At 36.3% G+C, this 12,818-nt stretch overlaps 1 protein-coding gene across 1 annotated transcript in view; it reads right to left on the bottom strand.

Annotated features, from left to right (window-relative positions):
- Window positions 1-47: 47 nt before the first annotated feature.
- parp14rs3 (poly(ADP-ribose) polymerase family member 14-related sequence 3) overlaps window positions 48-12,818 on the bottom strand; it is a 31,201-nt gene continuing 18,430 nt past the window's right edge. The window contains exons 18-26 of the mRNA XM_081368770.1: window positions 12,429-12,531; window positions 12,223-12,342; window positions 11,740-11,802; window positions 11,477-11,656; window positions 11,213-11,392; window positions 8,464-9,081; window positions 5,611-5,765; window positions 3,423-3,597; window positions 48-2,069 (exon numbers count right to left, since the gene is read on the bottom strand). Coding sequence (XP_081224896.1) covers window positions 1,774-2,069; window positions 3,423-3,597; window positions 5,611-5,765; window positions 8,464-9,081; window positions 11,213-11,392; window positions 11,477-11,656; window positions 11,740-11,802; window positions 12,223-12,342; window positions 12,429-12,531 — 1,890 coding nt within the window. The 3' untranslated portion in view covers window positions 48-1,773. The remainder of the gene's footprint in view (window positions 2,070-3,422; window positions 3,598-5,610; window positions 5,766-8,463; window positions 9,082-11,212; window positions 11,393-11,476; window positions 11,657-11,739; window positions 11,803-12,222; window positions 12,343-12,428; window positions 12,532-12,818) is intronic.

A 12,818-nucleotide genomic window follows, 5' to 3' on the forward strand; every position in this document is an offset into this window, starting at 1 on the left:
CAGTTTCTGTGTTTCTCCGGTTACGACGCTCGTCTCACAGAGATCACAAAAATATTTATTTTTGTTACAAATTTTCACATACAGAATAAATCAATGTTTCATACATTCAGAATTATTAAAACACTGCAGAATGGACTGTCGATTTATCCTTAGAGGGATTCATTATAGCAAAAATAATGGCATAAAAAGTGATGATCACAATGCTCCCGTTCTAATAACAAGTCTTAAAAACATCCAGACACGAGAACGTGTCGCGTGTGAACGGATAATTATATATTATATGACTATATTCAGCTAAACACTTTATCTTTTTAACAAACAGAACAATATTTTAGAGCATGTATTAATCTTAATACTATTATTTATTAATACATTATTATAGTTCTATCTGAAAATATTATTTAATGGACCTGAGCTAACATTAACTAACAATGAACAGCTGTATTTTTATTAAGAAAGATTAATAAATGCTGTATTGCTCACTGTTAGTTCATGCATTGTAAAGTGCCACCATATTCACTTCTAAAGACACATTATGGTCTTTAAATTATCTTCATTTGGGAGCTTTATTCTGTAAATTTTGATGAATACACTTTAGTTTAGGCTTCAATTCTCACTATGAACTAGTTGCTTATTATCATGCATATTACTAGGATATTGGCTGTTTATTAGTACTTATAAAGCACATATTAATGCCTTATTCTGCATGATCATATTCAACATCCCTAAATCACCCAATACCTAAACTTAACAACTACCTTAATAACTATTAATAAGCAGTAATTAAGAGTTTATTGAGGCAAAAGTCATAGTTAATACGGATAATTGAACTCTAATCTAAAGTGTAACCAGATTATCTTACCGTGTAGTTGACTGGCAACAGTTTACAATAGGTTTCATAGTTAACATTAACTACATTTATTAATCCTGATGTTAATCCTAACATTTACTAAGCCATTTTTAAGATCAAAAGTTGCATCTGTTGATATTTAATTAAGCTAACATGAGCTAACAACGATTTATTAATCTTGAAAATCTGTCTGTAAATGTTGAGATTAAGATCAAAAGTTGTATTTGTTGACATCAGTTAATTCACTGTGAACACGAACATTACCAGATTAATAAATGCTGTAATAAATATAATGCTCACTCATTGTTAGTTCATGCACTGCAAAAAATAATTTTCTTGTCTTGTTTCCAGTCTAAATATCTAAAAATTCTTAAATTAAGAAGCATTTACTAGATAAGTAAAATGACATAAGAAATTATATCTTGTTATCTGAAAAAAATCTAAATTAAAACAAGCAAAATTATCCGCCAATGTGATGAGAAAAATAATCTTGTTTAAAAAAGATAATTTTTCTTGTTTTCCATTTAAATTAAGATTTTTTTTTTGTTTGTTTTAATCAAAAACTCACTTTTGAAAACAAGATATTTCTTATGTAATTGTACTTATCTAGTAAATGCTTCTTAATTTAAGACTTTTTTAGATATTTGGACTGGAAACAAGTAAAAAATACTATGTTAGAAAATAATATTTTTGCAGTGCGATAGTTAATGCATTAAGCAGTGTTAACAAACATAACCATATTGTAAGTTGTTACCAATTGATTTAATGGTTTTTTATTATTTCTTTGGTGATAAAAGTTGCATCTGAAGACATTTGTTCACAGTAATGTCATGGTGATATTGTGATAAGGTCTGTGTAATGTCATCTATCAACACAGAGCCTGTAAACTTGATAGTGTGCTTGTCAGATAGAGATGAGCGAGACTATATAGATTTGAAGGTGATGAGGTACTCGGGATACGCTCCGGCGTCACAGAACACCACGAAGATGAAGGGGTTCTGTAGGGTGTCCACAGCGCAGTCGTGCAGGCCGGCCCCCGGGTCCCCGGGCCTGATGGGATCCGGTTCCTTCATTCCTTGCCGGCTCTTACACAGGGAGCCCGTCACCACTCGCGCCTGGTAGATGTACTTCAGCCCTTTCTCATCGGTGGTGGAGTACTGATCCTGACAGGAGTACCAGGCCTCTCTAGCGAAGTACGTGCCGTCACCGTGAACGACCGCTTGAAACAAAACATGTCAGAGGTCAGTATCGTGGAGAAACTGGGGGTTATGTATGGAAGCTCGTTTTCAACACGGAATAATAAAGGTAATTGTGACTTTTAAATGTCAGAATTGTCAAGAAATTATTTTCTTATTCAGTATTTTTGTCTTGTTTTTCCAGTACAAATGTCAAAAAATTCTTAATATCCTGGTCATTTTGCTTCTCAAGTAAATGGATTTTGATGATTTTCCCAGAAAACAAGAGAAAGTAAGTTTATACTTAAAACAAGAGCAAATATCTGCCAATGGGGTCTGAAAAAAAGGTTTTCCCTTTGAATTAAGTTTGTTTCTTTCACCACTGGCGGATATTTGTTCTTGTTTTAAGCATAAACTCAGCTAATTTGGATGATTAAAAAAAAAATAAGATTTATTATCTTCAGTAATTTTGCATCTCCAAAAAAATAGATCTTGATTTAAGAATGTGTAGATATTTGTACTGGAAAACTAGACAAAAATACTTAGGAAGAATATATTTTGTGGTGTAAAAAGTTAAAATTTTCTATATTTATTCCATGGTGGAACCAAGTTTCCATAATTATGAGTGAGAAGAGTGATATTTATTTTAATTTAATTAATCTTACTATATTTTAGGCTAAATATTTGATCCACAAGTTTAAATTTGGTAAGATTAATCTTTTTCTTGAAGACTCTACATGTATCTATGAAAGCCCGTTTCTGCCACTGATTAAAAAAAAAAGATAAAGTCTTAATAATGAGAAACTTTCACATAATTATGACTTAGTATCTGATTATATTGAGAAAGTTTCTCATAATAATGACTTAACATCTAAAAATAATGAGAAATTTTCTTGTAATAATGACTTAACATCTCAAAATAATGAGAAACTCTCGTAATGACTATCTCAATAATGACTTAGTATCTCATAATAATGAGACATTTTCTCATAATGACTTAACATCTCAAAATAATCAGAAACTTTCTTGTAATGAGAAAATTTCTCGTAATAATGACTTAACATCTCATAATGAGAAACTTTCTTATAATAATGGCTTAACATCTCAAAATAATGAGAAACTTTATCGTAATAATGACTATCTCATAATAATGAGAAACTTTCTCGAAAAATAATGACTATCTCATAATAATGAGAAATTTTCATAATAATGAGAAACTTTCTCGTAATAATGACTATCTCGTCATAATGAGAAATTTTCAAAATAATGAGAAATTATGTTCTTGCTCCCTGGCATATAATGTAACATACTCTCATTCTGTGTGTCTTTATATTCTCTAATAAAAGAAAAAGAAAATCAGGCAGTTATGGGTCAGCTGTGTGACCTGAGACACACACCGTTTCTCCCGCAGAAGCTCCGGTTGAAGCCGTTCGTGTTGATCTTTTGGCAGATCTCTTTGGTAGTGCCGTGATAAAGCAGACGCTCGTTCGACTGTTTGGGATATTTCTTGTCCACGGCGTGTTTCAGCACACAGTATCTCTGCCACTGCGACTGACTCTGAATCCTGTCAATCTGAGAAACCAGACGTTAATAAACACTGGCCTGTCAATGTGAAATCAGAGTCACACACTGCAAAAGATGATGTTCTTCCTCAGTGTTTCTGTCTTGTTTTCCAGCACACATATCTAAACATTCTTAAATCAAGATGTATTCACTGGAGAAGATCGAACGATAACAGAGAATGTCTAATAAGGGGAGAACTTTCACTCTCAGTAAACTTCCGGCTTCTGAACTGGTTGCAGTTCCACTCTGGCTCTCAGGACGAGTGCAGGATGAATGGAGGTCTATGGCGCTATACCCCTCAAAATCCACTTTTCTCAGGATATAATTTTTTGTCTAGTAATTTGAATGTTGTATTCGAAAGGAGATGCAAAGAAATTACACATTGCTGGGTGTTAGATTTTTAAGAGTCACTTATTTGCTTTAAAAAGTCTTTTAAAATGTCAATGACATCATACACATAGTACGACCAGAGATACTGCTTTACGGCAATCCTTCAGTCACTCTGGTGCTTTCAGCTCTGCACTTTCTTTTCTCTCGAGGCATCGACAACACAGTTTTGTTTTGTTTGTTTCTGGTCCCGCTTCGGATGACACGATGCCATCAAGCGGTATCTCTGGTCGTAATCAGTCCTTCACTGACCAATCAGCGTTCATTAGCAGAATGCTAGCGTGTTATGGGCAACAACAACTCAACCTGTAAGAAATCAAAACGACATAAGTACTCGTTCATTCAACTTTCGACCTATAACCCATGTTGAACTTGCAAAACCTACAATCAAATCTGAGATTTCTCAACGGCAATCAGGTGAAGAGACAAATTTAGCCGTCTAGCGCCATAGACTCCCATTCATTCTGCACTCATGGCCGATCGCCCCCAGTGGAGCTCTGGTGGAACTACAACCACAATTCGGTACAATAGGACTTAATAGGGAATGGCCAGGCTCTCCGTAGACGGGCTCTGATGATAATCTGTTTTACTAATATTTAAAGCTGCAGTCCGTAGTTTTTCCTCTTTGTCGCCATCTCTGTTCAAAATCTGCAATTGCAGTTATTCGCGGAATTATCAGCTTTACGTGGGTTGGGCGTCGGCACGGCACAGCACGGATGAATCCGATGTTTTGAGGAGAACGTGCGGCTGTCAATCGCCGCTTCTGTGGATCCTGGCATTCAGAATCTTTTTGGAAGAATGACCAACATCCGAATTTTCACTGGAAAATGTCGTCTGAACAAGTAAGTAACATCCACTTTTGTTCTGACCAACTAAGGGGAAAAAGCATTGCAGTAAATCGCGCTGATTAAATCTAACGATCGCTTATCATATCACGTCAAACCATGCAAAAATACTTTGTTCCCAAATTGTTAATGTTAACAACATCAGCATTGCGTGACTACATTTAATGCCCTTCCGATATTATCCTTGTTTTCCCATGGGCCGGTTGCAGGCTCTTTTTTTCTCCAAAGTCTTTTGCATTTTACGACGGGTGAATCTCCAGTTGTCACTGGTGATCGTCGTTTGAACCTTTCTGGATCCGCCATCAAATTGCTCAGTTTAATTATATATAAGTGCTGTGAGAAAAGGCTATAAATCTCCACCTCCGGCATCCTCACACTCATGGCCTACTAGCCGAGACTCTTCTTTATGTGGACAGATGTGACGTAATGACGCAAATCCACCAGTACCACTGGAGTTAAAAGCATCATTACAAGCTTACCGTTTAGAATCGAGCTACGGCAAGCAGAGAGTGTTGAACACTGGCTGGTTATGTACTTGCTCAAATTTATTCTGGATCATTTTTAACCCCAAAAAGTGTTCGAAAAAACTAATCTAGCGAATCATGAATCTAATGACCCCATTGGCAAATATTTTTCCTGTTAAAAAGCAAAAACGAGTAATTTTGAGCAATGTTTCAGAAAACAGGACTTAATCTTCAGTCATTTTTCTTCTCGGGTAAATGTATCTTGATTTAAGAAAGTTTACATGTTTTTTTATTGGAAAATAAGACTTTTTCAATCATCATTTTACCTGTTGAACCTGTACGGGTGAGACACCAGCGTGTAAACTGGAGCCCAGAAAGGCTGTTTTTATCTTCTTGTACTCTGCTGAATCTGATTGTAAGGTGATTATTTCTAAATCCTGTCCATCCATTTTGGTCCATGTTGGAGGAGGATGAATGATCGCTGGGAAACAAACAAGTGAAGTTAAAAGAACAGTTTCTGCCATCATAAATTCACGACATATGATACAACTGGAAATCAAAAAAAAAAAAAGTTCTTCCTCAGTGTTTCTGTCTTGTTTTCCAGGACAAATATATCTAAACATTCTTACATCAAGATTAATTTACTACTGAAGATATTATGTTTTGTTGACTGAAAAATTATCCAAAATTAAGTGACTTTATGCTTAAAACTGGCCAAATATCTGCCAGTGGGGCCAGAAAAATAATCTTTTATCTATTTTTCGGACCCCATTGACGGATATTTTTTATTGGTTTCAGCAAAAACTCACTTCATTTTGACACATTTTTCAGAAAACAAGGTAATTTTGCTTCTCAAGTAAATGTATCTTCCTGATTTAAGAATTTTTTGTCTTTTCCAGCACCAAATATCTTAACATTCTTAAATCAAGATTAATTTACTGGGGAAGCAAAATGACTGAAATTATTAAGTTTTGTTTGTTGAAAAATTAACCAAAATTAAGCGACTCTATGCTTAAAACAAGAAATATATCTGCAAGTGGAGTAAGAAAAATAATCTTGTTTTCCCTTGAAATTAAGTTTATTTTTCGGACCCCATTGATAAATATTTGTTCTTGTTTTCAGCAAAAACTCACTTAATATTGACACTTTTCAGAAAACAAGATCATTTTGTTTCTCAAGTAAATGTATCTTGATTTAAAGGGTAACTCTCGCCAAAATGCAACCTAGGGTCTTTTTGTTAATCTACTCGAGGCTTAATTATGACCGCCGCTAGCGTAGCTAGCGAAAGCGGTCATATAGGGATTGTCAAAGTTTTTTTTTTTTTTTTTTTTCGTCACCTTACTGAATTTTTCGTCAACGATACCAGGGACACCGAAACACCGGGGAACATGAAATTTGGTGGGCATGTAGCCCCACTAGACTTCTAAGGAAAAAATTCGTTTGGTCCCCAGGGGCCACTCCTCCCCCGCGCTGGGCCCCCCCAAAACAAAAAAAATGCAGTTTTTCCTAAATAACTACCTGAACCGTGGCACCGAGGATGAAGAAATTTTTATGGTATGTTGGTCTACTAGACTTTTACGGAAAAATTTCGTTTGGTCCCCGGGGGCCACTTCCCCCCCCGCGCTGGGGCCCCCGTAAATTTTTCGTCAACGATACCAGGGACACCGAAGCACCGGGGAACATGAAATTTGGTGGGCATGTAGCCCCACTAGACTTCTAAGGAAAAATTTCGTTTGGTCCCCGGGGGCCCCTCCCCCCCTGCGCTGGGCCCCCCCAAACCCCAAAAAATGCAGTTTTTCCTAAATAACTACCTGAACCGTGGCACCGAGGATGAAGACATTTTTATGGTATGTTGCTCATTTTCCTTTTCTGAAGTTGGCAACCCCAACTGTCACACACACACATGCAGGAATACAAACAAACGCAAGCATGCACACACACTGACATCCACACGCACAGACACACACCCATACACACACACACAAATCCACATGCACAGACACACACACACAAACACACACGCGCACACACATGTACGCACGCATACTTACACACACACACACACACACACAGACAGACACACACATAAACAAACACACATACACACACACAGACAGACATGCACATACTACTACTTTTTTTAGGTATATACATAAACACGCAATACAGCCAAATTGCTCCACGTCATTTATTTTTGTGGAAAGCCAGTGCAGGCCTGAGCGGCGGTCATATTTTGTACCGCCATGCGGTACATCTAGTTAGAATGGAAACGCCACTTTTAAGTTTGACCGTATTTTAGGTTAAAATGCCTGTTGAATGGGAGTGAATGGGGCACAACTATGATAGCATCAAAAATCGATATTTTTAAAACACTAAGACGGCTTACACTGTGCTGAAGTATCACCAGCGGCTCTACACATGAACTCCAGCAGTGAGAACATTGTTTGTGAACACAGAGTTTACTAAAAAGTCAAAAATAGTCAATCTCTGTAACAGGGCGGAGAGTAAAGATGGAAAGCTCCTAAAGCTTAGTTCCATATAAATTCACGGATAATTTGTTGTTTTGTCGTTAGTGAAAATCAATATTGACCTTGTATTTGAAAAAGGATCCACATATAAGAAACAATACTAAAATTCAGAGTCCGTTCATTCGCATTCGGAGATCGACTATTTTTGACCGTAAGAATGCCGGCGGACACAGAGACAGTGAGTTGTTCAAAACCTTTCTTTTTAGTAAACTCTGTGTAAACACACAATGTTCTCAATGCTGGAGTTCATGTGTAGAGCCGCTGGTGAGACTTCCAGCACAGTTTCATGTTGTGTCGAGCCTTCTTAGTGTTTTAAAATAGTGATTTTTGACGCTATCATAGAAGTGCCCCATTCACTCCCAGTCAACAGGCAATTTAACCTAAAACGAAAATACGGTCAATCTTAAAAGTGGCGTTTCCATCCTAATTATGCTTTTAAACGAAAATTTGCCTCGAGTATATTAACAAAAAAAACCTAGGTTGCATTTTGGCGAGAGTTACCCTTTAATATTTTTCCAGTGCAAATATATATATATATATATATATATATATATATATATATATATATATATATATATATATATATTTGCAGTGATATAGAGACCAGTGCTTCTGATTCTCATGAAAACCCTTTGGATTTGTAACTCGTACCCGTTTCCGAGTCTCCCAGCAGAGTCCTCTTGATCCTGCAGGACTCCTGCTTGCTGTTAGTGAGCTTCATCTCGCCGAAGTCCACCGTGTAGCTCTCTCCGTTCTCCTGGTACTGAAAGCTCTTTAGCTTACTTTGGAACGCGAGCTCGATGTCGTAGCTAACGGCGTCATCCAGCGGCTCCCATCGCTCTCCTCTGCCCCGTTCCCAACACAGCATCTTCCGCAGACGCTTCACCTCACCCGCCCGCGTCTCTCGGTCTCGAGCCGCTTGGATGAAGCCGTTTATCTTCAGCACAGCATCCAAAACGTCATCTTTCTTCCCTGATACGATGAGCTTATCCAGACCGGTCACCAGAACGCTGACCTTATTGGCTCGGCTGAGGCTCACGATGTTCTTCTTGTCGGTTTCTGAAAGATCAGCGATGTGTTTCGACTGGACGTCTTTACTCACGCACTCATCAGAGATCAGCTCTTCTAGGATTCTCTTGACCTCGGCAAGGTTTGCATGGGACGTCCCGTAAACGTCAACGGACATAACGGGGAACGAGACCAAGGCCGTTTCTCTGGCTAGACAAAGGGTCGGTAGTTGAGTTCGGCTCACCGGTGTCTGCTGACGGGCTGTTGAGAATACACAAGTAACCAGGTTAGTTCACACACTGCAAAAAATGCTTTTCTTAGTATTTTTGTCTGGTTTCCAGTCCAAATATCAAAACATTCTTAAATCAAGATGCATTTACTAGATAAGTAAAATTAGATAAGATATTATGTCTTGTTTTCCGGGGGAATTAATCAAAATTAAGTGAGTTTTTGCTTAAAACAAGCAAAATTATCTGTCCACGATCTTAATTCAGACAGAAACAAGATTATTTTTCTTACCCCATGGACAGATAACTTTGCTTGTTTTAAGCAAAAACTCACTTAATTTTGATTTATTTCCCCAGAAAACAAGACATAATATATACAAGACACAAAATTAATAGATACAAGACACAAGATTAATAGACATAATATATTCGACTACTTTAGTAAATGCATCTTGATTTAAAAATTATTTTGATATTTGGACTGGAAACAAGACAAAAATACTAAGTAAGAAAATCTTTTTTTTTTGCAGTGCACTGTATGTTGTCAACAAAGATTTTCTTTTTTAGTTATTTGTACTTAAAAACAACACAAAAATACTAAACATTCTTAAATCAAGATAGCAAAAAGCAAAATGACTTAAGATATCAAGTATTATTTTCTGGTTTTGCTGGAAACAAGAACAAATATCTTCTAATGGGGTGAGAAAAACTATCTCAATTTAAAGGGAAAACAAGATTATTTTTCTGACCCCATTTGTTCTTGCTTAATTTGGATTGTCTTAATTTGCTTAAAATAAGGAAAAATATCTGCCAATGGCGTCTGAGAAATAAACTTATTTTCCCTTTAAATTAAGGTTATTTTTCTGACCCCATTGGCAATTTTTTTTCTTCTTGTTTTGAGAATAAAGTCACTTATTTTTGATCAGTTTCTTTCACAAAACAAGACTTAATATCTTCAGTCATTTTGCTTCTCCAGTAAATGTATCTTGATTTAAGCATGTTTAGATATTTGTACTGGAAAACCAGACAAAAATACTAAAGAATAAAGAATTTTACAGCAGATAAAGCACAGTGCAGTTTTTTCATTTCTTTGATTTTTAGTTTTTTGATCGAACACCTGCCCAAATCTGGATGTGCGATATTGACAAAAAATTATATCTCAATATTTTCTGGGATCTGGGATATTAAGGATTGCTGTGGACAGCCGACTCCTGAAGTTTTTGATATTCTTCAAAAGAATAGAGTAAAGAAAAAAGAAAAGTTTGTTGGTCAGTTCACAATAAGTTTTTCCAATAAGTTTAAATTGATTTTTACCTTTTAAGGGCAGTTTACCTTTATGAAGGTAACCTAATTAAATGTATGCATAATCTTTTGTGTCAAATTCTTACATTTAATCAGTAGATTCAATTAGAATAATAAGACACAATAGGGCTGTAACCAATCAAACTGAATCAATATCAACAGAATTGTTCTTTGCAATGCAGAGGAAACACAGAAGTTGTGTTTAGATGCTTTTACACACACTGTTTAATGCAGCTCAGAGGGACATGAATGCAGTAACCTGCAGTTACAAATGCATAAATAATGTTTTGATGTCTTAAAAAACATAAAATGTTGAATATTGATATTTAAAATGATTTTTAAACAGAAAAGATGCTTAAAATGTGAAATTATAAGTGGCAGTAAGTCACTGTTAAAGAGTGAGTCATTGAGATTCAGCCGATTCCTTTAAACGTCTAAAGTAACGAAGTCTTAATGAGTGAGTCATTGAATCATTCATTCAACTGATTCGTTCATTCACCGCGGTGTGTTGCTCAGAAATATTTTCATTGGCAAAATAGATCAAAAATAGGCAACATTGAATTTAAAATGCAAGTCACTTATTAAGTTCTAGTTTGTTGAATAAAATCTAAATCACATTTGTAATCATGCAGATATTTGGAGAAAAAAACGTCACTCTTCGTGTGATATTGATTAACTATATTAAATTATATAAATATAAAAGACATACAGAGGCATTTTTGCCCCTTATGTTGAATTTTGGAGGCATTATAAACGCATTTCGATAGATTAAGATCGACTGTACATCGTTAAAACAACAATCACCATATTATTATAGACAAAATACATCGCAAACCTCTACTGTTTCATGCACTGAAACGTACCTGAAGCGTTCCGAGAAATCTTCTTGCACTTTTTAACGGCTTCCTGAAAGTCGGGCAGGAGTTTGGCTTGGAAGATCACGATGTGGACGACCTTCAGATGTTTTGGCGAGTCCTTCACAAACTTCATTAGAGCTTCGGTCATTGCATTGGCTACTCCTGCTGCCACCAGGTTTCCAGCTCCTAAAGGACATTCAACTTTGTGTTTTCATCCAGACCTCTTGGTTTTGACTTTGCTCATCTGCATTTCCAAATGCATGAACTTACCCGTTCCAAGAGCTGGGAATGAAACCGACTGAATGTGATTTTCTTCACACATCGTCAGGACTTTATACATGGAGCTGCTGATGCCTTTCTCACTCGTCTGCCCGACCATTTGAACAATGTGTTTGATATTTGAAAGATTTCCCGCTTTGGTCAAGACCACACCGTCGGCAGGCTGAGGCGCTTCATAAGGAGAGAAAGAATGAGCGATTGTTCTCTTAAAGGTTATAATGGGCCAGAAATGCCTACATTTGTGAAGGCTGTACCTTTTGTTTTGCACTCGTTCACCACTGTTGGTCCTGATGCTTTGAGAATGGCTCCTGATACACCTGTGCGTGTATAAAGACAAACAATGGTCAGCATTATTTGTATAGCCCTTTATACAATTCAGAGTGTTTCAAAGCAGTTTCACAGGGAAATAACAGAATCAATAATGCAAACTTCTTCAAATATGAGACCAATGCATATTCTGCAGCTCTAAAAAGACAATAGTGGCATTATTCAGTTCAATGTTGGTCCAGTTCAGTTCAATATTGATTCAGTTCAGTTCAATGTTGATTCAGTTCAATGTTGATTCAGTTCAGTTCAATGTTGAATCAGTTCAATGATGATTCAGTTCAGATCAATGTTGATTCAGTTCAGTTCAATGTTGTTTCAGTTTAATGTTGATTCAGTTCAGTTCAATGTTGATTCAGTTCAATGTTGATTCAGTTAAGTTCAATAATCATGTTAATTAAAAACAAACTCACCCGAGGTCAGATTGAGGCTCGTGTTCGTGCTGTTAACAATAGCTTCAACATTCTCTTTGGTGATGTCACCAGAAAACACCTTGACTTTAATTGGGCCAATTATAATCTCCATTGGGTTTCCTGGTGAAGTGTAAATATTTGAAGCAAATATGAAACATCTATAGCAACACATTTACAAAAGGATAAGTCATCAAAAGCCACATTACCGCTGGCATCAGCTTCTTGGTCAGACGACGAGCTAAAATCCTCCCACTCATCATCACCATCTTCACCATCATCATCTTCATCATCATCATCATCCTCACTTTCCTAGTTGTGGGTTGATGTTAATTAAATGTGCACAAAAGCATAACACTAAACTGCTAAAATAATGTTGTAATTATTTTTCCAGTACAAACATTCTTAAAGGTACACTGTGTAGTTTAAGTAGTTTCATTAGCTAAAATCAATGTCTTTATTCATAAATATGTCCTCATTGGTGTAAAATTACCTCTGCCAATGATCTGACTTATCCTCGTAAGCGAAGAATTTCTTATCTTTATTTACATTGGACGGGTAAGTTTGAATTTAAGTAAGGAGCCATTTTGCGGTTAAGC

Source organism: Scardinius erythrophthalmus (assembly GCF_964197995.2).
Source record: "Scardinius erythrophthalmus genome assembly, chromosome: 6".
NCBI lineage: Eukaryota > Metazoa > Chordata > Actinopteri > Cypriniformes > Leuciscidae > Scardinius > Scardinius erythrophthalmus.